The 22,029-nt window shown below is 39.3% G+C and overlaps 3 protein-coding genes across 3 annotated transcripts in view; 1 reads left to right on the forward strand and 2 right to left on the reverse strand.

Annotated features, from left to right (window-relative positions):
• Positions 1-36: 36 nt before the first annotated feature.
• On the reverse strand, positions 37-5,845 carry LOC117993361 (BTB/POZ domain-containing protein KCTD9). The gene is made up of 6 exons (XM_034981153.2): positions 5,146-5,845; positions 4,491-4,690; positions 3,657-3,792; positions 2,574-2,648; positions 2,088-2,206; positions 37-1,070 (listed from the first exon to the last, which is right to left on the reverse strand). Exons 1-6 carry the CDS (start codon positions 5,732-5,734, stop codon positions 954-956), a joined length of 1,236 nt encoding a protein of 411 aa, XP_034837044.1. The 5' UTR covers positions 5,735-5,845; the 3' UTR covers positions 37-953.
• A 3,012-nt stretch (positions 5,846-8,857) lies between these two features.
• Positions 8,858-10,425, reverse strand: LOC138404018 (salivary glue protein Sgs-3-like). Its single transcript, XM_069506753.1, has 2 exons — positions 10,413-10,425; positions 8,858-9,426 (listed from the first exon to the last, which is right to left on the reverse strand). Exons 1-2 carry the CDS (start codon positions 10,423-10,425, stop codon positions 8,858-8,860), a joined length of 582 nt encoding a protein of 193 aa, XP_069362854.1.
• A 3,644-nt stretch (positions 10,426-14,069) lies between these two features.
• LOC117993747 (potassium channel subfamily K member 18) overlaps positions 14,070-22,029 on the forward strand; it is a 31,037-nt gene continuing 23,077 nt past the window's right edge. Inside the window, exon 1 of the mRNA XM_069506838.1 lies at positions 14,070-14,696. Within this exon, the coding sequence (XP_069362939.1) occupies positions 14,228-14,696 (469 nt within the window). The 5' untranslated portion in view covers positions 14,070-14,227. The remainder of the gene's footprint in view (positions 14,697-22,029) is intronic.

The following is a 22,029-nucleotide window of genomic DNA, read 5'->3' on the forward strand; positions in this document are numbered from 1 at the left end:
TCAATAAATGAAAGAATAAAAATTAAATTCTATGTTTTATTTCATAACGTAAATAAAATTATACAACTCAAATAATATTCTATTCAATTCGATTACAATGTGGTATTATTCTATTGTACACAATCCCTAAACTGAATCCCTAAAATGATAGGTTTAAAATAAATCTAGTGCTGTGCTTGTTTGCGAAGGGTAATATCAAAGGCATAGCAATACATTTAGACTTATCATTTTAGTTTAAACTCTACCTAACCCGCCCCGGCTTCGCATGGGTGCAATGTAGATACTAATGTGGTGTCATTGCCTCGGAAACTCTCAAATGAGAGGATTTTTCCCGACCTAATTCACATTATTTCAATTTCTAGGGATCTCTAATTTTTGAGAATTGAACTATGTATAGCTATAAACCTTCCTCTTGAATCACTCTATCTATTGGTGAAAACCGCATTAAAATCCGTTGCGTAGTTTAAAAGATCTACATACATCTACGTTCATACATACATACAGACAGCGGGAAGGGACTTTATTTTATACTATGTAGAGATTTACAGAAAGTTAGTATAAGCTGTGATAGCTTAGTGGGAAAGGGATAGCAATAGATTAAGACGTGTCATTTTAGTTTAGTTTAAAGATTGAGTACAAGAGAATTAGCCACAATCGCTTTGTAGAGACTACGCTCTACAAAGGTAGTCTCTTCATAGCCGAAATCTTAATCTAAAGGTCGTTTTGAAAATTCAACCCCTCAGGAGGTGAAATAGGGGTTTGAAATTTGTGTAGTCCACGCGAACGAAGTCGCGAGCATAAGCTAAAGGACTTATGTACATTATTTTCTGCCGCGTACTGTAACGAGTATACATAAATGATTATCGTATTATAACGAGTATACATAAATGCTTATCGTATTGTAACGAGTATACATAAATGCTTATCGTATTGTAACGAGTATACATAAATGATTATCGTATAGTCTGTGACATGTGGAGCGGTGTCAGCATCAGTTCGAACGCCGCGTCTTTTAGATTGGCTCCTCGCAGGTTGGCTTCGTGGAGATCACTACCCGATAAGTCGCAACACTGGGGAAAAATATTAATTTACAATTAAAATCAAAAGAGTTGTTCACATATGGAATAAATTGCCTAAGGATGTGGTCATGTCAAGTTCTGTTAACCAGTTCAAGAATAGATTAGACGAACATTTGGAAAACTCAAAGCACTTCTGATATAGCGTATCAGCGAAAGCTGCTTAGTCTATTAAAAATCAATAATTTTTAGGGTTTCGTACTTCGAAACTTTCAGCCCGATCCGTCCAGTAGTTTGAGCTGTGCGTTGATAGATCAGTCAGTCACCTTTTCCTTTTATATAATTAGACTCGCTTATGCCCGCGACTTCGTCCGCGTGGAGTACACAAATTTCAAACCCTTATTTCACCCCCTTAGGAGTTGAATTTTCAAAAATCGTTTCTTAGCGGATGCCTACGTCATAATAGCTATCTGCATGCCAAATTTCAGCCCGATCCGTCCAGTAGTTTGAGCTGTGCGTTGATAGATCAGTCAGTCAGTCAATTCTTTTATATATTTAGAAGATTTCTAGCCCCATAAGCTACTGCTATGCCCTTAACTACATCACATCATTATTAGGGTTCCGTACCTCAAAATGAAAAACGGAACCCTTATAGGATCACTTTGTTGTCTGTCTGTCTGTCAAGAAACCTACAGGGTACTTTCCGTTGACCTAGAATCATGAAATTTGGCAAGTAGGTAAGATCTTATAGCTGACATTTGGGGAAAAATCTGAAAACCGTGAATTTAGGGTTATATCGCACAAAAAAAATTAAATTGTGGTCATGAACTAATAATTAGTATTTTCAACTTTCGAAGTGAGTGACTATATCAAGTGGGGTATCATATGAAAGGTCTTCGACTGTACATTCTAAAACAGATTTTTATTTATTTTTATGCATCATAGTTTTTGAATTATCGTGCACAATGTCGAAAAAATACGACTGTAGTACGAAACCCTCATTGCGCGAGCCTGACTCGCACTTCGCCGGTTTTATTACTACAGTCCAAGACCCTATTAATACACCCTCACCTCTAAATCGGCGCCAGCCAACACAGCGGTTCTGAGATCACAATTCTGAAGGTTGGCATTCTTCAATGTTGCCACTCGCAAGTTCACGCCCGCCATGTTGCTACCTTCTAAATTCGCACCTGAAATTATTTATATTATAAACTAGATGATGCCCGCGTCGTCCGCGCGGATTTAGGTTTTTAAAAATCCTGTGGGAACTCTTCAATTTTCCGGGATAAAAAGTAGCCTATGCCCTAACCCGGAATGCAAGCTATCTCAATACCAAATTTCGTCAAAATCGATTGAACGGTTGAGCCGTGAAAAGCTAGCAGACAGACAGACAGACACACTTTCGCATTACGCTTACATTAGACTGATGATTTAGAGGGTGAGTGGTGGGTGGTGGAAGGCGCTTGGACGAGGAAGGCTAAGGACCAGGAGTGGTGGGGCTTACTAGGAAAGGAAGGCAAATGAATTTGTATGATGATAATACTTTAATATGAATACCTTTCAAATTCACACCCTCCATAACAGCCCTCGATCCAGCAGGATCCTCCATGTTGCAACCTTTTAATAGAGCACCTGAAAACAAAAAAATCGGTTTAGTGCTAATCGGACTCGCACATGAAGGGTTGTATGAGATAACTTTTTAGCAACATTTACCTTAATTTGTAACACAATTACAAAAAAAGTGTTTGTAATTGTGTTTTGTTGTGTTTTGTGTTATATTTATAACTAGCTTATGCTCGCGACTTCGTCCGCGTGGACTACATAAATTTCAAACCCTTATTTAACCTCCTTAGAGGTTGAATTTTCAAAAATCCTTTCTTAGCGGATGCCTACATCATAACAGCTATCAGCATGCCAAATTTCAGCCTGATCCGTCCAGTAGTTTGAGCTGTGGGTTGATAGATCAGTCAGTCTGTCAATCACCTTTTAATCCATACTAATATTATAAATGCGAAGGTGTGTCTGTCTGTCTGCTAGCTTTTCACGGCTCAACCGTTCAACCGATTTTGACGAAATTTGGTACAGAGATAGCTTGCATCCCGGGGAAGGACATAGTCTACTTTTTATCCCGGAAAAACAAAGAGTTCCCACGGGATTTTAAAAAACTAAATCCACGCGGACGAAGTCGCGGGCATTGTCTAGTTTTATATATTTAGACTAGCTAATGCTCGCGACTTCGTCCGCATGGACTACACAAATTTCAAAGCCCTATTTCACCCCCATGGGGGTTCAATTTTAATAAATCCTTTCTTAGCGGATGCCTACGTCATAATAGCTATCTGCATGCCAAATTTCAGCCCGATCCGTCCTGTAGTTTGAGCTGTGTGTTGATAGATCAGTCAGTCAGTTAGTCATCTTTTCCTTTTATATATTTAGATTTAAGTTTGTAACTGTGGCGTCACCCGGGTCTCAGCTAAAAATCAGCGTCATCTTATGTGTGTTAACGCATATGATGCAGAACATTATGCTGAGCTGTACACCCATTTGGGGTAGTGTCGCAGATGAAAATGTTACATTTGTACTCTGTTTTAATCTGTGACACCAACAACAAATAAATGCATGTTCTTTCTTTCTTCTTACCTTCCATATTAGCACACAAAGCTTTGACTCCTAACAGCTGAGCTCCCTCCAGGTTGGCATGCGACAAGTCAGCTCTCTCCAAGCAGCAATGCGACAGATTTGCACCACTCAGGTTGCATCGAGCCAAACATGCATACTGGATGGATACAAGAGAGATTTAGTAAAACAAAACTTTTACTTTTCAAAGTTACACAGTGTTTTATTTAAGCAGTTAAGTATCACTTGCTTTGACGGTAAAGGAAAATGTACCGAGGAAATGAAATTTGCATGCCTCAGAGTACTCTCTTACTTAGTAACTTATATTCTCAAAGGTATATCTAAATATATAAAAAAAAGATCCCGACTCCTTTTTTGAAGTCGGTTAAAAAGAAAAAGGTGACCGACTGATCTATCAACGCACAGCTCAAACTACTGGACGGATTGGGCTGAAATTTGGCATGCAGATAGCTATTATGACGTAGCTATTATAACGTATATAGTAGGCATCTGCTAAGAAAAGATTTTTGAGAATTCAACCCCTAAGGGGGTGAAATAGGGGTGTTTTTTTTTAAAGAATATTAGCCATGTTAAATGACTAATATTCCCCTTTTCTCTCTAAGCGTGAAGCTTGTGCTAGGAGTAGGTACGACAATAGTGCAACCGACGGGGTTTAAACTGTCGACCTTTCGGTTTCAGTCCACTCCTTTACCAGTTGAGCTATTGAGGCTCTTTTTGTTTGGTTTGAAATTTGTGTAGTCCACATGAGCATAAGCTAGTAATAATATATACATATTTTCATTTCATTTATCCATCCTATGAGTTATACGTTAATGTGAAAAAATGAATTAAAAATACCTTGAAGTTGATATGCCTCAAGTCCAATTTATTCAAGTCAGCTCCAGCCAAACTAACTCCTTGGAACCTGAGCTCTGATGTGGTGGGTGTCATGATGATGAGCCGTATCACATCCATCCTGTTGAGGGAGTGGTTTTTGCCACTTTGGCTGGTCGACTCTTCAATTAACTGAATCAGCTGTGGTATCATTGAGTCTATACCTGGAAACGGCAAACACAATAGATCAGAAATGGTCTAAGTGACACAGGGTTTTCAAGGATCTTCATCATCTTGATCAACCTATCGCCAGCTCACTACAGAGCACAGGTCTCATCTCAGCCATGTGCAGATTGGTACACTTCACACACCTTTGAGAACATTGTGAAGAACTCTCAGCCATGCAAGTTTTCTCACGACGTTTTCCTTCACCATTAAAGCAAGTGATACTTAATTAATTAAAACGCACATAACTCCGAAAAATTAGAGGTGCGTGCCCGGGATCGAACGCCCGACCTTCGATTAGAAGGTGGACGTCCTAACCACTAGGCTATCACAACTATTCAAGGACCTGCATAGCCCCAAAGTATAAGAAGAAGAAATACCTGGAAATAATCAGTACTCTTATAAATGTGAAAGTGTGTTTGTTTGTGTAGCCGGTATTTTATTTCATACTTACCATAAAAAACAGCCTCTTCCAAGACACCTTTAGGGTTCACATGCTTATCCAAAATAACTCTACCATGCCTCAAATAATTTAAAATAGGTTCGAAATATTCCGGGCTTCGATCAATTAAGTACGCTCCCGTCTCATCTTTAGCGCTAGGGTTCATCAGATAGACGTTATTATCATCAGCGAACATCCTTGCCAACATTGACAGAGGTTCCTTTACTAATAGAGTAGCTCGAGAGGTTTTAAACCGTTTGCCACCAACGTTCAACGTAATCCAGTCCGAGACAACGCCTTTTTCCTCATTACAACTATTTTCTGCACCATCCGAAACACGCAAACTTTTAAACGAATTTTCTATCGTATCACATTTTTCTGACACATTTCCACCTTCTAAACTTAAATAAACCTTCTCATCGTCTCTAATAACTCTCGTGTCGTTTATTTCACAACCATTAAACAAATATAATTTAAGATTTTCCGGGTCCAAGTTGAAATTCAAAGCGATAGAGTTCACGAAATCTTTAAACGCGTCTTCCACGGCCACAAGTTTCCCTTCATTCTCCGTTTTGCTTGTGTACACGAAAGCGCGTTTCATAATTTTTATTTCACAAATCTCAATTTTCTTTTATGTTATTTTACTTAATTTTTAGTTAAATAGAGTTATACATGAAAGATGAAAGCAATTTGTTTGGGAAACACGGGAAACACAGAAGAAAAGTTAAGTGAAAATCCGTAAAATCATTATTACAATCGCAATTGTTGTGATTGGCTAAATTTATGGAATTCTTGTTGCGACAATGAGTTCTAGCCAATAGTGAGCGAGTGGCAACCAATCAGAGGTGATTGTGATCGAATTACGGGTTTGAGAACAAATGTGCTGAAAATGTCAATGCCATTCGTCAATGTCAATTATCACTGTCACTGTCAGGCAAAATTAGCACAGACTATTCAGCAAGTTCAGATAAGACAGATTTTTTTTTTAGTTTTGGGTTCTAATATTTTAAACCTACTGAAATTAACTATGTTTTGGAAAAACTGGTGTCCTTTCGTAAACCAAACATCGCGTACGTGAGTAAAACTGTATGCCCGAGAGTTCTCAATGGGTGTGAACTCTGCTAATCCGTAGCCTAAACCCTTTTCATTCTGAAAGAACCGTGCGCAGTAGGGTAGGTTGACGATGGGTTGATCATGATGATGATGATGAAGTAGGCAGGTAGAAGCTTCTGTAGCGGCAACTTAAATTATTGTTTTGTATTGACAAGGAACTTATCTACATGCAGTCTGCATCGCAAACTGTAGATATAGGTACCGTTATGTAGGATGTACCTAATTTGCATTTATATCGATGGCATTAAATCACAGATGGCTGTCGTAAAATCTGTCGCCCCTGATGTTACTGTAAACTACGATTTATGTATGTCGCTGACATAATTTAACTGGTCTTCAGATTCTTGGGTCTACGTAAACTTACCTAGATATCTAAAGATAATTTAGATTTGCGCAGTAGGTAGTTCTGACCTAAGACCCAGTACGTGCCAGACCTTCCTTATTTTATAAAAGCTGAAAGTTTCTCTCCGTATTGTCCCCAATACTGGGAGGAATTTTGTTTGGCATGATCCAAACAAAATTCAAACAAACATTCCTTTGTGGCTTTGGGAGATAACAGAATAAAGGTGTAAAAAATCTTACGTCAAAGTAAGTATAAGGTGTAGGACGTAGGTACTCCCACATAAACAGTTGTTTAGTTTTGTTATTCAAGTTTCAACAGGCCCCTAGACCTTTAGTGAAGTTACAACGAACCCTTTTGAGTTTGTACCTACTTTGCAAAGTGTAGTGCGAGCTTTGTTAATCAAGTTACTGTTAAATTCACCAGGATACTAAAGGCCATAGACAGATAAAAGCACTGCTTACCAAAGTTGAAACTTGATATAGATCAATACCCATTTTTAGGATTCTGCTGTAAACAAGAAACCCTAAATAGTTTTGCCATGTCGTCTGTCTGTCCGTTCATACGCGGCTTGTTGATAGATTATTATTATTATTATTATTAGGGTGTAACCAGAACGCTAGCAAAAAGCGCTTAGCGTTATTAATAGATACTACCTTAACACAAATTTTGTAGTTTTAGTGATTTAGTATAATTTTCTCAAACCCGCAATGAATAGCGTGCAAAATTCGAGTCAATGCCCCACCTATGACGCGGCATTGACTCCGAGTGCAAGCAACATAGTCTAAATATATAAAAGAAAAAGGTGACTGACTGACTGACTGACTGACTGACTGATCTATCAACGCACAGCTCAAACTACTGACTGGACAGATCGGGCTGAAATTTGGCATGCAGATAGCTATTATGACGTAGACATCCGCTAAGAAAGGATTTTCGAAAATTCAACTCCTAAGGGGGTGAAATAGGGGTTTGAAATTTGTGTAGTCCACGCGGACGAAGTCGCGAGCATAAGCTAGTATAAAATAAAGTCGCTTCCCGCTGTCTGTATGTATGAACGCGTAGATCTTTTAAAGTCCGCAACGGATTTTAATGCGGTTGTCACCAATAGATAGAGTGATTCAAGAGGAAGGTTTATAGGTATAGTTTAAGTCTCAAAAAATTAGAGATCCCTAGAAAAATTGAAATCTCACTGACACCACATTAGTATCTACACTGCACCCATGCGAAGCCGGGGCGGGTCGCTAGTTAAGCAATAAAATGCTAATTTTTAGGGTTCTCTATCCTTTGGAGGCCCTATTATCAAGCCTCCGCTGTCCATCCGTCTGTCTGTCTGACAGCAGGCTGTGGTCTCGTAATGCGTAATAGGTAGGGAGTTCAAATTTTCACAGAATATTGTGTAGGCACATTACTATGTGGTTCCCATCCCATGCAGTTTTTTCCCCTTTGGGAGCCAGTGGTCAAAATTTCGCGTGGATTTAGGTTTTTAAAATCCCATGGGAACTCTTTAATTTTCCGGGATAAAAAGTACCACATGTCCTTGCCCAGGATATTAGCTAACTCTGTAACAAATTTCATCAAAATCGGTTGAACGACGACCTCCCTGGCGCAGTCGTGAGCGCTGTGGTCTTATTAGTGGGGGGTCCCGGGTTCGATTCCTGGCAGGGGTTTGGAATTTTATAATTTCTAAATTTCTGGTCTGGTCTGGTGGGAGGCTTCAGCCGTGGCTAGTTACCACCCTACCGGCAAAGCCGTGCCGTCAAGCGATTTAGCGTTCCGATACGATGCCGTGTAGAAACCAAAGGGGTACGGGTTTAATAAAACTGCCATATCCCTTCCAGGTTAGCCCGCTATCATCTTAGACTCCATCATCACTTACCATCAAGTGAGATTGCAGTCAAGGGCTAACTTGTATCTGAATTTAAAAAAAAAAATGTTGAACCGTGAAAAGCTACTCTGACAGACAGACAGACAGACAGACAGACAGACAGACAGACACACTTTCGCATTTATAATATTATATAGTATGGATTATTATTATATTCCGTCAGTCCATGCGAACCCGGGGCGGGTCGCTAGTTGTTAACTTCAGGTAAATTCAGTTAGCTAATGTCAACAGATAAAGCCCTAGAGGCCTAGTTTCTCATTAACCTATCCGCTGACCCAAGATCCACCTAGACATAGTTATAGGTCTAATACGCACATACATAGGTCTACGCGTAATAATATTATCACAGCAGTACAGAAGGATCACTCCGCAAATATTATATTCTATCGTTGTCTTGTCGTTGCCGTGTCGTTGTCTGTCTTGTCGTGGTCTTGTCGTGGTCTTGTCGTTGTCCTGTCGTTGTCTTGTCGTTGCCGTGTCGTTGTCTGTCTTGTCGTGGTCTTGTCGTTGTCTTGTCGTTGTCTTGTCGTTGTCTTGTCGTTGTCTTGTTGTTGTCCTGTCGTTGTCTTGTAATTGTCTTGTCGTTGCCGTGTCGTTATCTTGTCGTTGACGTGTCGTTGTCTTGTCGTTGTCTTGACGTTGCCGTGTCGTTGTCTGTCTTGTCGTGGTCTTGTCGTTGTCTTATAATTGTCTTGTCGTTGTCTTGTCGTTGTCTTGTCGTTGTCTTGTAATTGTCTTGTCGTGGTCTTGTCGTTTTCTTGTCGTTGTTTTGTCGTTGCCGTGTCGTTGTATGTCTTGTCGTGGTCTTGTAATTGTCTTGTCGTGGTCTTGTCGTTGTCTTGGTGTTGTTTTGTCGTTGTCTTGTAATTGTCTTGTCGTTGTCTTGTCGTTGACGTTTCGTTGTCTTGTCGTTGCCGTGTCGTTGTCTGTCTTGTCGTTGCCGTGTCGTTACCTTGTCGTCACCCTGTTGTTACCGTATAATAAACGCTAAAACTGAAAATTATTATTTGAAAATATTATAAATCAAATGAAGTCGAGAGAAAAAAGTAGTGATTTATTGAGACAATCAAGTAGGTATGTAGCTGTAATGTCTGAAATCTAAACAAACACTTGTATTTTAGTATCTTCGGAGAGTATAAAAATACTTTAAAAATGTTAGTTTTCTGCGAAATAGTTTGAAGGCAAGTTTGCTGAGCTATTTTTATGAGATGCCTTTAACATCTTTCGACAAGTTATCTGTTACGAAATATGCCACTTTTAGACGACTAACTACAATACGCGGCCAAAAGTGATGAACATCGATCTTTAGAAGGAGACAACAGATTTGTAGAGCACTGTCTCGGTCGTTTAGACCGACATAGCGTCATATCACTGGGTGTGAGTGACAGAGACAACGCTCTACAAAGATGAAAATATGTCATTCTAAAGGCCGATGTCCATCACTTTCGGCCGCGTACGTTCCGACATCAATGCTCGCGATGCTATGGTAGAATGTAGATGGACTACACAAATTTCAAACCCCTATTTAACCTTAGATTATTAGCGGATGCCTACGTCATAATAGCTATCTGCATGCCAAATTTCAGCCCGATCCGTCCAGTAGTTTGAGCTGTGCGTTGATAGATCAGCCAGTCAGTCAGTCACCTTTTCCTTTTATTCATTTAGATTTGTCATAATCTCAAAAGTTCTGGAGTACTCAGTACCTACTATCAATTCCAACCAAAATAGTGTTTTGAGTCACTCAAGCGCCACCCAGCTTTTAAGTTAATTTTATTTGTCATCAAAGGATTCGCGGTATTTTGATGTGATGACGTCACCGAGTACGAGAAGTGTCTCCGTTCGTTCACTCATGCCGGTGTATTTTCACGGCACAATTAATTCCGAAATAACGCTAAGATGTGAAGATGTTTGAGTAGTGTCGGGCACATAAATGTTTACCGCATTCTAACATTGCGGTTTGCCGGAGTGTTGTTTTATCGTATGTTAGAATACTTTTCTACTTATTTAAATGTTTCAGTCATCGTAACTGCGACATGAGTAAAGATGGAATCAAAGGATTCGCGGTATTTTGATGTGATGACGACACCGAGTACGAGAAGTGTCTCCGCTTGTTCACTCATCCCGGTGTATTTTCACGGCACAATTAATTCCGAAATAACGCGAAGATGTGAAGATGTTTGAGTAGTGTCGGGCACATAAGTGTTTACCGCATTCTAACATTGCGGTTTGCCGGAGTGTTGTTTGATCGTATGTTAGAATACTTTTCTACTTATTTAAATGTTTCAGTCATCGTAACTGCGACATGAGTAAAGATGGAATCAAAGGATTCGCGGTATTTTGATGTGATGACGACACCGAGCACGAGAAGTGTCTCCGCTTGTTCACTCATCCCGGTGTATTTTCACGGCACAATTAATTCCGAAATAACGCGAAGATGTGAAGATGTTTGAGTAGTGTCGGGCACATAAGTGTTTACCGCATTCTAACATTGCGGTTTGCCGGAATGTTGCTTTATCGTATGTTAGAATACTTTTCTACTTATTTAAATGTTTCAGTCATCGTAACTGGGAGTTAGCCTATAGTGACGTGAGTAAAGATAAATAAAATGTTTTATTCAAAATTCATATAATAAAACTAGCTTATACCTGCGACTTCGTCCGCGTGGACTACACAAATTTCAAACCCCTATTTAACCCCCTTAGGGGTTGAATTTTCTAATTTTTTTTCTCAGCTTTAGAAATAATTTTATATGTCATCAAAGGATTCGCGGTATTTTGATGTGATGACGTCACCGAGTACGAGAAGTGTCTCCGTCCGTTCACTCATGCCGGTGTATTTTCACGGCACAATTAATTCCGAAATAACGCGAAGATGTGAAGATGTTTGAGTAGTGTCGGGCACATAAGTGTTTACCGCATTCTAACATTGCGGTTTGCCGGAGTGTTGTTTTATCGTATGTTAGAATACTTTTCTACTTATTTAAATGTTTCAGTCATCGTAACTGCGACATGAGTAAAGATGGAATCAAAGGATTTGCGGTATTTTGATGTGATGAGGACACCGAGTACGAGAAGTGTCTCCGTTTGTTCACTCATCCCGGTGTATTTTCACGGCACAATTAATTCCGAAATAACGCGAAGATGTGAAGATGTTTGAGTAGTGTCGGGCACATAAGTGTTTACCGCATTCTAACATTGCGGTTTGCCGGAATGTTGTTTTATCGTAATATGTTAGAATACTTTTCTACTTATTTAAATGTTTCAGTCATCGTAACTGGGAGTTAGCCTAGTGACAGGAGTAAAGATAGTCTTGTTTTATTTTATTTTTTATTCAGATACAAGTTAGCCCTTGACTGCAATCTCGCCTGATGGTAAGTGATGATGCGATCTAAGGTGGACGCGGGCTAACCTGGAAGAGGTATGGCAGTATTCATTATTTAAACCCAAACCCTTTTGGTTTCTACACGGCTACATTATTTAAACCCAAACCCTTTTGGTTTCATCCCGGAACGCTAAATCGGTTAAGACATCAGCTTCCTATTCGGGAGGTCGGGGGGCTCGATTCAGGGCATCTCTAACTTCTAACTTTTCGGAGTTATGTGCATTTTAAGCAATCAAATATCACGTCTTGTTTTACCGGTCAAGGAAAACATCGTGAGGAAACCTGCATGCCTAAGAGTTCTCTATAATGTTCTTAAAGATATGTGAAGTCTACCAATCCGCACTTGGCTAGTGGACTATAGCCCAAATCCTTTTCGTTCTGAGAGGAGACCTCAGGAGTGCTCAGTAGTTGATTATGGGTTGATCATAATGACATGCCTATTCCTTATAAATGATCGAATATGAGACGCCCTCCATCACGATGGACCGACGATATAAAGAGGCTGGCGGGAAGTGGCTGGATGAGGAAGGCTGAGGACCGGCTGTGGTGGTGCTTTTTAGGGAAGGCAATTATAATATGAGTACCTTCAAGTCAAGAGTGAATAGGCATCTTCTAGGCAAGCGCGCTTCATCTTAGCCTGCATTATCACTGGTCTGATTGCAGACAAGCGCTAGTCTATAAATTTAAAAAAAACCGGCCAAGTGCGAGTCAGGCTCGCACAGCGAGGGTTCCGTACTACAGTCGTATTTTTTCGACATTTTGCACGATAATTCAAAACTATGATACATATAAATAAATAAAAATCTGTTTTAGAATGCACACCTTTCATATGATACCCCACTTGATATAGTTATCTTACTTAGAAAATTGAAAATACTAATTATTAGTTCATGACCACAATTTAATTTTTTTGTGTGATGCAACCCTAAATTCACGGTTTTCAGATTTTTCCCCAAATGTCAGCTATAAGATCTACCTACCTGCCAAATTTCATGATTCTAGGTCAACGGGAAGTACCCTGTAGGTTTCTTGACAGACAGACAGACGGACAGACAGACAGACAGACAACAAAGTGATCCTATAAGGGTTCCGTTTTTCCTTTTGAGGTATGGAACCCTAAAAAAGTCCTATGTTCAATAATGGACGTCCACAGGCTGATGATAATGATGATTATGATGATCGAATATTTATACCTGTCCATTATTTTATTCCAAATCCAAATTTTATTCCGCTCATAATATTTTATTCCAGAAAATAAATGTCTGCTTAAAGTTAGAATGGGTATCATCAATGTCGCTTGCAGACGTAGTGAATAAGGCCATTTCAATTTTCAATATGAATATGAAAAATGAAATGTTCCAATAAAAACCATTAGTTATCTATAAATATAAAAACGAAAAGGCTGACTGACTGACTATCAACGCACAGCTCAAACTACTGGACGGATTGGGCTGAAATTTGGCATGCAGATAGCTATTATAACGTAGGCATCCGCTAAGAAAGGATTTTTGAAAACTTAACCCCTAAGGGGGTGAAATAGGTGTTTAAAATTTGGGTAGTCCACGCGGACGAAGTCGCGAGCATAAGCTAGTATTCCAATAAAAACCATTATTATTTATACTACCTAGTAGGTGCTGCTGATGTATTGATGTACAAAATGTGCTCATATTGGGGTTGCCTGAAAAAAAGCATTGCCCTGGTACAACTACCTACTGAACAACTGCAGCATTACGCAGAGGTGATACCTTTTTCTGGTTCTTCTTGGTAGAAAAGTTATTCTAAACATACATACACATTCTTTTAACGATCCAAAAGCACTTGTAAAAAAAATTCTATTTCTAGTCAGAGAGTGGCAGTCTAGATAGTTGTAATCATCAAAGCTGCTAAATTACGATGATATGTAGCTTTGCAAAAATTAGAAGGTGACGAAAAAACCTATTTCTTTGATTTCTAAAAAGAGGATCTAAACTAAGAAATTTTAAAAACCATAATAATATGTAAGTATTACAATTTTCTTCACGACAGTACTATTATTTATATTTTTTATTCACCACTCGCAAGCATGGAAAGCTTCAGCACTACGAAAAGCTTGTACTTACGCGGATTCCGTGAAAATCGTGACAAAAACGAATATCGGAAAACGGCGGAGCGAAAAGTGGAAAAGTGCGTTACGCATAGATAGGGACCGATGACACGTGGGACGGACTGAACCCGATTTTATTTATAATCCCAGTGTCCGTCCACGCTGAGCTCTCGCGGACGTATTGTAACAAATTAAAACTATCGTGCAAAAAAAAAGTTAAAGTGACTTTCGCCGCTGATCGATAAAAACAAACAATTCAACAAAATTTCAAATAAACAAATAATTTAAAATGGATACTTTGGAAGTACCTGGATACCCACCACCACCACCACCAAAAAGACCCGACAAACCAAAGATAACCCTACAAATACCTAGTCCGCGCCTGGTCCAATCTACCCCTAGAGTCCCAACCACACCCTCAACAATATACTGGGGACCTACAGCAACAAAATACTATGGAAAAGCTCCTCAAACCCCAGCGTCCCTCAGATCGGATCCACATACAAACCCATATTTCAACCCTTTCATGCACATGTACCAAACCAAGGCCTCCGATTTCATGTTCAAACAGTTTGAAGGTTTCAAAGACTTTACAATGAACACGGCGAAAAGCGGACTGAGTGCCGGCGAAAAAAGTGCTTTCTGGTTTTATAATAAGTTGAAGATATGGTCCAAGAAGTGGTTCACGCATTTCTTTTTGACTATTTGTTTGGTGCTGTACAGTATTATGGGAGCCGCTATGTTCATGGCTTTAGAAGGTAAGTGATTTGTTTTTACCATGTACCTTCTCATATGAGTTCAATAAATCCTAGTCTTCGTCCTACTAGAATTGGACGCTCATAGGACGTCCGATGCGTCCAAGAGTATACGTCACTGTACAGTACACAGTGTGTAGACTTTAGAGTGCTTTAAGTGCTTAAACAAGGCACTAGTTTCGTTATTTTGAGGCTCCCATCAGACTGGGCTACTGCTCCACGTGCCCTTCTGGTAAATACGATACTGAGAATTACCATTGCAGCATCTTGGGTCGCTCGATGTACCCCACCCATTGCCACTTTTTTTGAACAAGAGTTTTTTTAAATGAAAATCTTAGAATAAAACTTAAAGCTAGCTTTATCTAATTACTATACAAATCATACCCGCGTGGAATGGTGCCAAGAATACTGACTGCATTTCCGCGCTGGACAGCCAGGCTGATCCGTTGCGCAAAAAATGAGCCAGCCCGTTTGTCACCAGATGAGGCTATTGATCGCGGTGAAATGTCTCTTAAGTTTTTTTTAGCACTAAGACTCCATGGCCCCAGGGTCTCCACGGCAAACGGAAAAAAAATGTAACTCTCGATAAGAGAGGCATACTTGCGCCGCTTGCCGTTTTCAGCTGTTTCTGCTGCGGCTCCCGGTCTTGATGCTGTCTCCCTGATATGACACGGGGCCAATGTGTCAACGCAAGTTGCGTCCCACATTAGCGCCCGTCCCCGTTCCCAGGGAACCAGCGTCAATCCATCAGGTCTCTTGCCATCATCCCGACTAATCCCTGAGCTCAATGAGCGAAGGAATGTCTATGTCTATTGCCACTTCAGTTTCACGATTCGTTGAGTTCACATCTAAGTTAATATTTATTCAATATTGTACCAAATAGATATTTAGACGATTCCCTGATAGCGTTACTATCTACTCGCTGATTCCAATTTTCCAATAAAGGAAATTTCCCCTAGCGCTGCCTCAACAAATTTCCGGCTGGCAATGGGTGGGAAAACTGGTTGATTTCCTTATATGCCTATCTGTTTGATAGTGAAATCACTTGATTTATATGATTTGGTACCCTACGTACCATCATACCTTACTTTACATTTCCTTACCGTATCTAAAACCCGCCGTATTCCACGCATCGCCTAGTGGCTGGGCTACGGGGCTAAACACGCTCGCGCAACCCAGCCAGGGGCGCCTCCTGAGGACCGATCTCAGGGGACCAGTATACCTAGTCCCTACATAGGACACACCGTCTGAGGCACACCAAAAACATGAAGGTGCGCCTCCCAACTCGAGGACTGGTTTCTTTCCCTTCATCATCGCAAACTTTCGCCGGCCCAGTACCATGCAATTTCATGGTGTTTCTTTTAGAATGAGAAAGGTTTAGGCCTAATCCAAACTTAATATTATAAATGCGAAAGTATGTCTGTCTGTCCATCTGCTTGCTTATAACGGCCCATCTGTTTAATCGATTTTGACGAAATTTGGTACAGAGATAGTTTGCATCCCGGAGAAGTACATAGGCTTTTTATCCCGAAAAATGAAAGAGTTCCCGTGGGATTTTTAAAAACCTAAATCCACGCAGACGAAGTAAAAGCGGAAGAATAAAAAGGAGCTTATTTCAATCTCCAGGTCATTAACTATACAAAATATCACGTCAATCCGTTGTTCTTTTGCAGTATGATTTAAAGGTAAACCAACAAACAAACAATCTTTCGCATTTAATAATTATTAACAAGGCTTTTACGCTACGACTAAGCTTTAGTGCAGTTTCAAAACTGAAATGTTTTTCAGAAATAGATTCTAAAAAGACCGGCCAAGTGCGAGTCAGACTCGCGCACCGAGGGTTCCGTACTCGGGTATTTTTTCGACATTTTGCACGATAAATCAAAAACTATTATGCACATAAATAAAGTAAAATCTGTTTTCGTATATACAGGTAAACAGGTACAGGTATATACAGGTATATACAGGTATACGAAAAGGCTTTTAGCCTTTTCGTATAACACCCCACTTGGTCTAGTTATCTTACTTTGAAAACTGAAATTACTAATTATTACTAATTACATCGATATTGAAGCTTTCAAAGTGTTTTACAATGAGTTCGATAGGTACACTTAATTGATGATAAGAGATAACGACATGCACTGATATTAGTTCGAAAGCTCAGTAAATTAGATATAATCAAAGTAAAAGCAATTTATTGTAAACTAGCTGTTGCCCGCGTCTTCGTCCGCTTCCCGCAGGAACTGTTTTTCCGTGGATTTTCCAAAAATTTTCTTTCATACAAACATTGTCCTGACAGACGACAGTAAAAAAACACAACAAAAAATGAATAAACCAATTAGGTGCTGTCGTACGTACAGACATTTCAGCAATACGTATTTATATTTAATCGGGGAGGGAAAGTCCCGCACACCCGCATAGCCCCCGCGCAAAGGCGGTGCGGGCGAGCGCGGGTGACTTGCGGGTGTGCGGGGCGTCCCCCCGCCTCATACCCCGATTGCCATCTCAACCTATCGCGTACTATTTTCGCCATTCCAAATCCAGATATTTTTACAGAGTTCTTATTTTTATATTTTATAGATAAAATGTTCAAAATATTATAAAAGTTCGAATAAAATTCAATACCTACCTTCCATTTACCTAACGAATACGCAGCGTTTTTCCCTAAAAATGTTTCACCAAATAATATAATATTTTACAAGAAGTAAAAAATAATATATTATATAAAAATAAACGAAGTCATGGACGAAATGTCAATAAAAATAGCTCAGTTTCAATAACGAAAATGTTTTTTTTGATCACACAAACTGACAGCAGTCGCAACGGTTTTTTAAAGCTTTTTTTTTTTGTCACTCTTTGGCAGTCGAGATATTTATCGATATTAACGGATCAGCCTGGCTGTCCAGCGCGGAAATGCAGCCAGTATTCTTGGCACCATTCCAAGCGGGCATGATTTGTATACCCAGTAATTAGATAAGTAAGGCTGTAATATTTTCAATAAAAAAAATCTTTCATTCTTTTCTATTTTTTAAATGTGCATATTTACTACAATCTACATAGGCATAATTATCTACTTCAAAAATTATCTATTTTAGCCCCTTATGGGTGATATCGCTGAAAAATCCTTCCACAGGTTTTAGTTATGGAAAAATAACATAACTACTGTTTGCAATTTCTACAGACTAGGTACCTATAGTACGCGACAGGAAGAAATAGCAATTGGGGCGCACACCCGCACAGCCTTCGTGCTAATCCGGTGCTGGCGAGCGCGGGGAACGTGCGGGTGTGCGGGACGTTCCCCTGTCTCATACCCCGATACTCTGTGCCCCGATAACCTCTGTCCCGGATAGTGTTGCCAGGCGTCCGGATAAAGCCAGACATAGTCATAGCTTTTTGGTTGCATGTACGGCCAAATTAGTCGGTGTCCGGCCTGTCCGGCTTTTGTTAGGCTTTTTAAATCTGACCATTTTTTACATTTTGCAATAATAGTAGGTGTGAAGAATGATGATTATTTAAATAGGACTCGTTCATTCATTAGGTTTGTCTAATTTTGTTTAATTCAAATAAGTAGTATTAATAAGTGATTATTAAAAAAAGTTTGGTCCATGTATTTTATTGTTCTTTTATTCGAATTTGAGGAGATTTTAAGGTACTTATAAAATATAAAAGCCTTGTTTTTTTGTGTTATACTAAGACTGAAAAATTAAGATTGTCCGGCCTTTTTACCCAAATGTCGGGTTAAACTGGCTGGTCTGTTCGGCTTTTCGGTTTTAAGATCTGGCAACCCTAGTCCCGGACTATACTTGTAACGTGCATAAATATTATAAACTAAATTTCTCTTCCTTATTATTGATGCTCCAAATTATTACTTTTCTACCATTTTCACTTTGGTAAAATCTAATATTATTTACCTACCCAGAATGACTAGAAACTGTTAGAAAATTTGAGAATCTCATACTTTCTAGGAAAATGGCCTCTTATTTGCGGTTTAGCCAAATCGGAAATGTAATACCTAAACTCTTGGCGTAAACACAAGTGTCTAGACGCCAAAGATCTAGGTACTTACTTGTCGTAAGTGATAGATGATCTACATGAATTAATTAGCCATGCTAACATAATTTAGCAATTTACCTAACAGTCATTCAGGTTGATCAATTTTTAGAGTTCCGTACCTCAAAAGGAAAACCAGAACCCTTATATGATCACTTTGTTGTCTGTTTGCCTGTCTGTTTGTCTGTCAAGAAACCTACAGGGTACTTCACGTTGACCTAGAATCATGAAATTTGGCAGGTAGGTAGGTCTTGTAGCAGACATTAGGGGAAAAATCTGAAAACCGTGAATTTGTGGTTACATCACACAAAAGAAAATTGAAAATTAATATTTTAAATTTTCGAAGTAAGATAACTATATCAAGTGGGGTATTATATAAAAGGGCTTCAACTGCACATTTTAAAACAGATTTTTATTTATTTTTATGAATCAGAGTTTTTGAATTATCATGCAAAATGTCAAAAAAATACGACTGTAGTACGGCACACTCGTTGCGCGAGCCTGACTCGCACTTGGCCGGTTTTTTATTAAGTATGTTTTTACGAAACTTGGTATAGATGTATACCTACTTTGCATCCCAGGGAATGGCTTCACAGATAGGCTACTTTTTGTCCTGGAAAATCAAAAGTTCCCATGGGATTTTTAAAAACCTAAACCACACGGGCGAATCCGCGGGCGTCATTTTGTTATGAATACAGATAGATCCAGCTGTACTCACGTATTTAGTCGACGTAAGCCCGACTGTGAAAAAGGACCCCGGATGGGTTCGAAACTAGTCGGGCTTTCGTCGACTAAAATTATAGGCACGTGAGTACAGCCGGATTATATATCTATACTTATATAATCAAAACCGGCCAAATGCGTGGCGGGCCATGCGCAGTGTAGGGTTCCGTAGTCACAACTTAGCCATGATAGTTTTCCTTTAAAATTGATTATATTATTATACAGCATTTTTAAAAGACCTATTCAACGACACCCCACACTATGGGCCAGACGAGAAAAAAAAATTATCCCAACTTTACATGTAGGGAGCTACCCTAAAAAAATTATTTATCACAATTTTATTTCACCACTTTGCCGGCGTGATTTTTATATCCATGCCAAATTACAGATTTCTAGCACTAATAGGCTCTGAGATTAAGCGAGGACGGACGGACGGACGTTTGTTACGGTGTTTACTACGGAACCTTAAAAAGCTCTTTAATTTTATTATGACAAGTTAAAGTATTTTATGGCTTATTTCACACCTAAGTATTTTCCTTTGAGTTGGTTTCGCGCGTGTATTTCATTATAATAAAGTGTTTCCACAAAATGAGGCGCTTCATAAAAGCGCTATTAAACAGGCAACGTGGGGTTTTCACACGACTGTAATATTGGAAAATGTACACGCCCCTTTAAAGGGTTCGCAATCAAAGTAAGAACTACTTCCGGAAAAGTTTTTGATATTTTTCACGACTGTCCAAAAAAACGAGTGTAATGTTTGAGCGACGTAGGCATCCGCTAAGAAAGGATTTTTGAAAATTCAACCCCTAAGGGGTGAAATAGGGGTTTGAAATTTGTGTAGTCCACGCGGACGAAGTTGCGAGCATAAGCTAGTATAAAATAAATAGAGGCAGGCAGGCGGCAGCCCTGCATTATGTGAAGAGTTTTATATTACAGAAAAATACCTATCTTCCTTCGAGTATATTATCGAAAGTATGTTTCATCATAATAAAACGTTTTCGGAAAAGTGAGTCACTTTACTAAAAAAATATTTTATAAAAAGCTTACGGCGGTGTATTTTTAAATGATATTGAAAATTTCGGCCATTAATTTTCTTTGCCGTACTTTGCGCGGGAGTAGCATATTATTTCGGTAACCATAAATTGTTATTAATATTTCAATTCCAAGCACCATCATCATCCGCTCCCATAAGGCTGCCTGTCCACTGGTGCGGAGAACAGAGGAGCGGAGCTGTGCAATAATTAACCAATAGAATTCGGTGGACAAGGATTTGCGAAATATGAAAATGGTGCGAGATCGCTATTCTAGCGCATTGGGACACCAACGTCTATTGGCTTTTCGAGCTATATGCCCTGCCCATTGCCACTTCAGCTTTGCAACTCGTTGAGCTATGTCAGTTACTCTGGTTCTCCTACGGATCTCCTCATTTCTGATTTGATCACGTAGAGAAACTCCAAGCATAGCTCTCTCCATCGCTCGCTGAGTGACTCTGAGCTTTCTTATGGGGTTATGAGGAGGTATAGTTAGCGAGCTTGCCATCGAAATGAGAAGGTGAAAAAACCTTTCAAATTAAATAAAACACCGTAACTAAATGTCAACTCGGTAAACGTGCGTGGTTATTTTTGTATGTAACACACATTTCTGGACGGTCTTGTAAAAATAGATAACTTGTCGCCCTCAAAACAAATTCCAGGCACAACATCTCTCTCTACCGTGTCATAAATACCTACTCTTAAGAGGACGCAGTCACAGAATATATTATAATAAGTAGAACTTACGTAACGCAGTTCGGTGCTTTCTTCATACAAACGTAGGAGTGTAATTACTACATTATTTGATATTGTAACTACCTACCTAAGCTGCGCTCAAAACTGAGTAGGTATTATAACTATTATATCGGTTTGTCTTCCCATTCTCTAGGTTTATAATTGATATAGGTATAAAACAATGAACAAGAAAGAAGAAAGAAAGGCTAAGAAAGGATTTTTGAAAACTTAACTCCTAAGCGGGTGAAATAGGGGTTTGAAATTTGTGTAATCCACGCGGACGAAGACGTGAGCATAAGCTAGTTTAATATATAAAAGGAAAAGGTAACTAACTGACTGATTGATCTATCAACGCACAGCTCAAACTACTGGACGGATCGGGCGGAAATTTGGCATGCAGATTATGACGTAGGCATCCGCTAAGAAAGGATATTTGAAAATTCATCCCCTGAGAGGGTGAAAAAGGAGTTTATTTGTGTAGTCCACGCGGACGAAGTCGCGAGCATAAGTTAATTAAATTATAAAATTTTCCTCTTGAATCACTCTATTATTGATGAAAACCGCATTTAAATCCGTTGCATAGTTTAAAAGATCTAAACAAGTTTGTTTTATACTTTTATTTATAGCCTCAATAGCTCAACGGGTAAAGGATGTGGACTGAAAACCGAAAGGTCGACGGTTCAAACCCCGCCCGTTGCACTATTGTCGTACCTACTCCTAGCACAAGCTTGACGCTTAGTTGGAGAGGAAAGGTGGCTAATATTCTTTAATAAAAGAAAAAAAAATACTAATGTAGA

This window comes from Maniola hyperantus, chromosome 24, assembly GCF_902806685.2.
Source record: "Maniola hyperantus chromosome 24, iAphHyp1.2, whole genome shotgun sequence".
In the NCBI taxonomy this organism is placed as follows: Eukaryota; Metazoa; Arthropoda; class Insecta; order Lepidoptera; family Nymphalidae; genus Maniola; species Maniola hyperantus.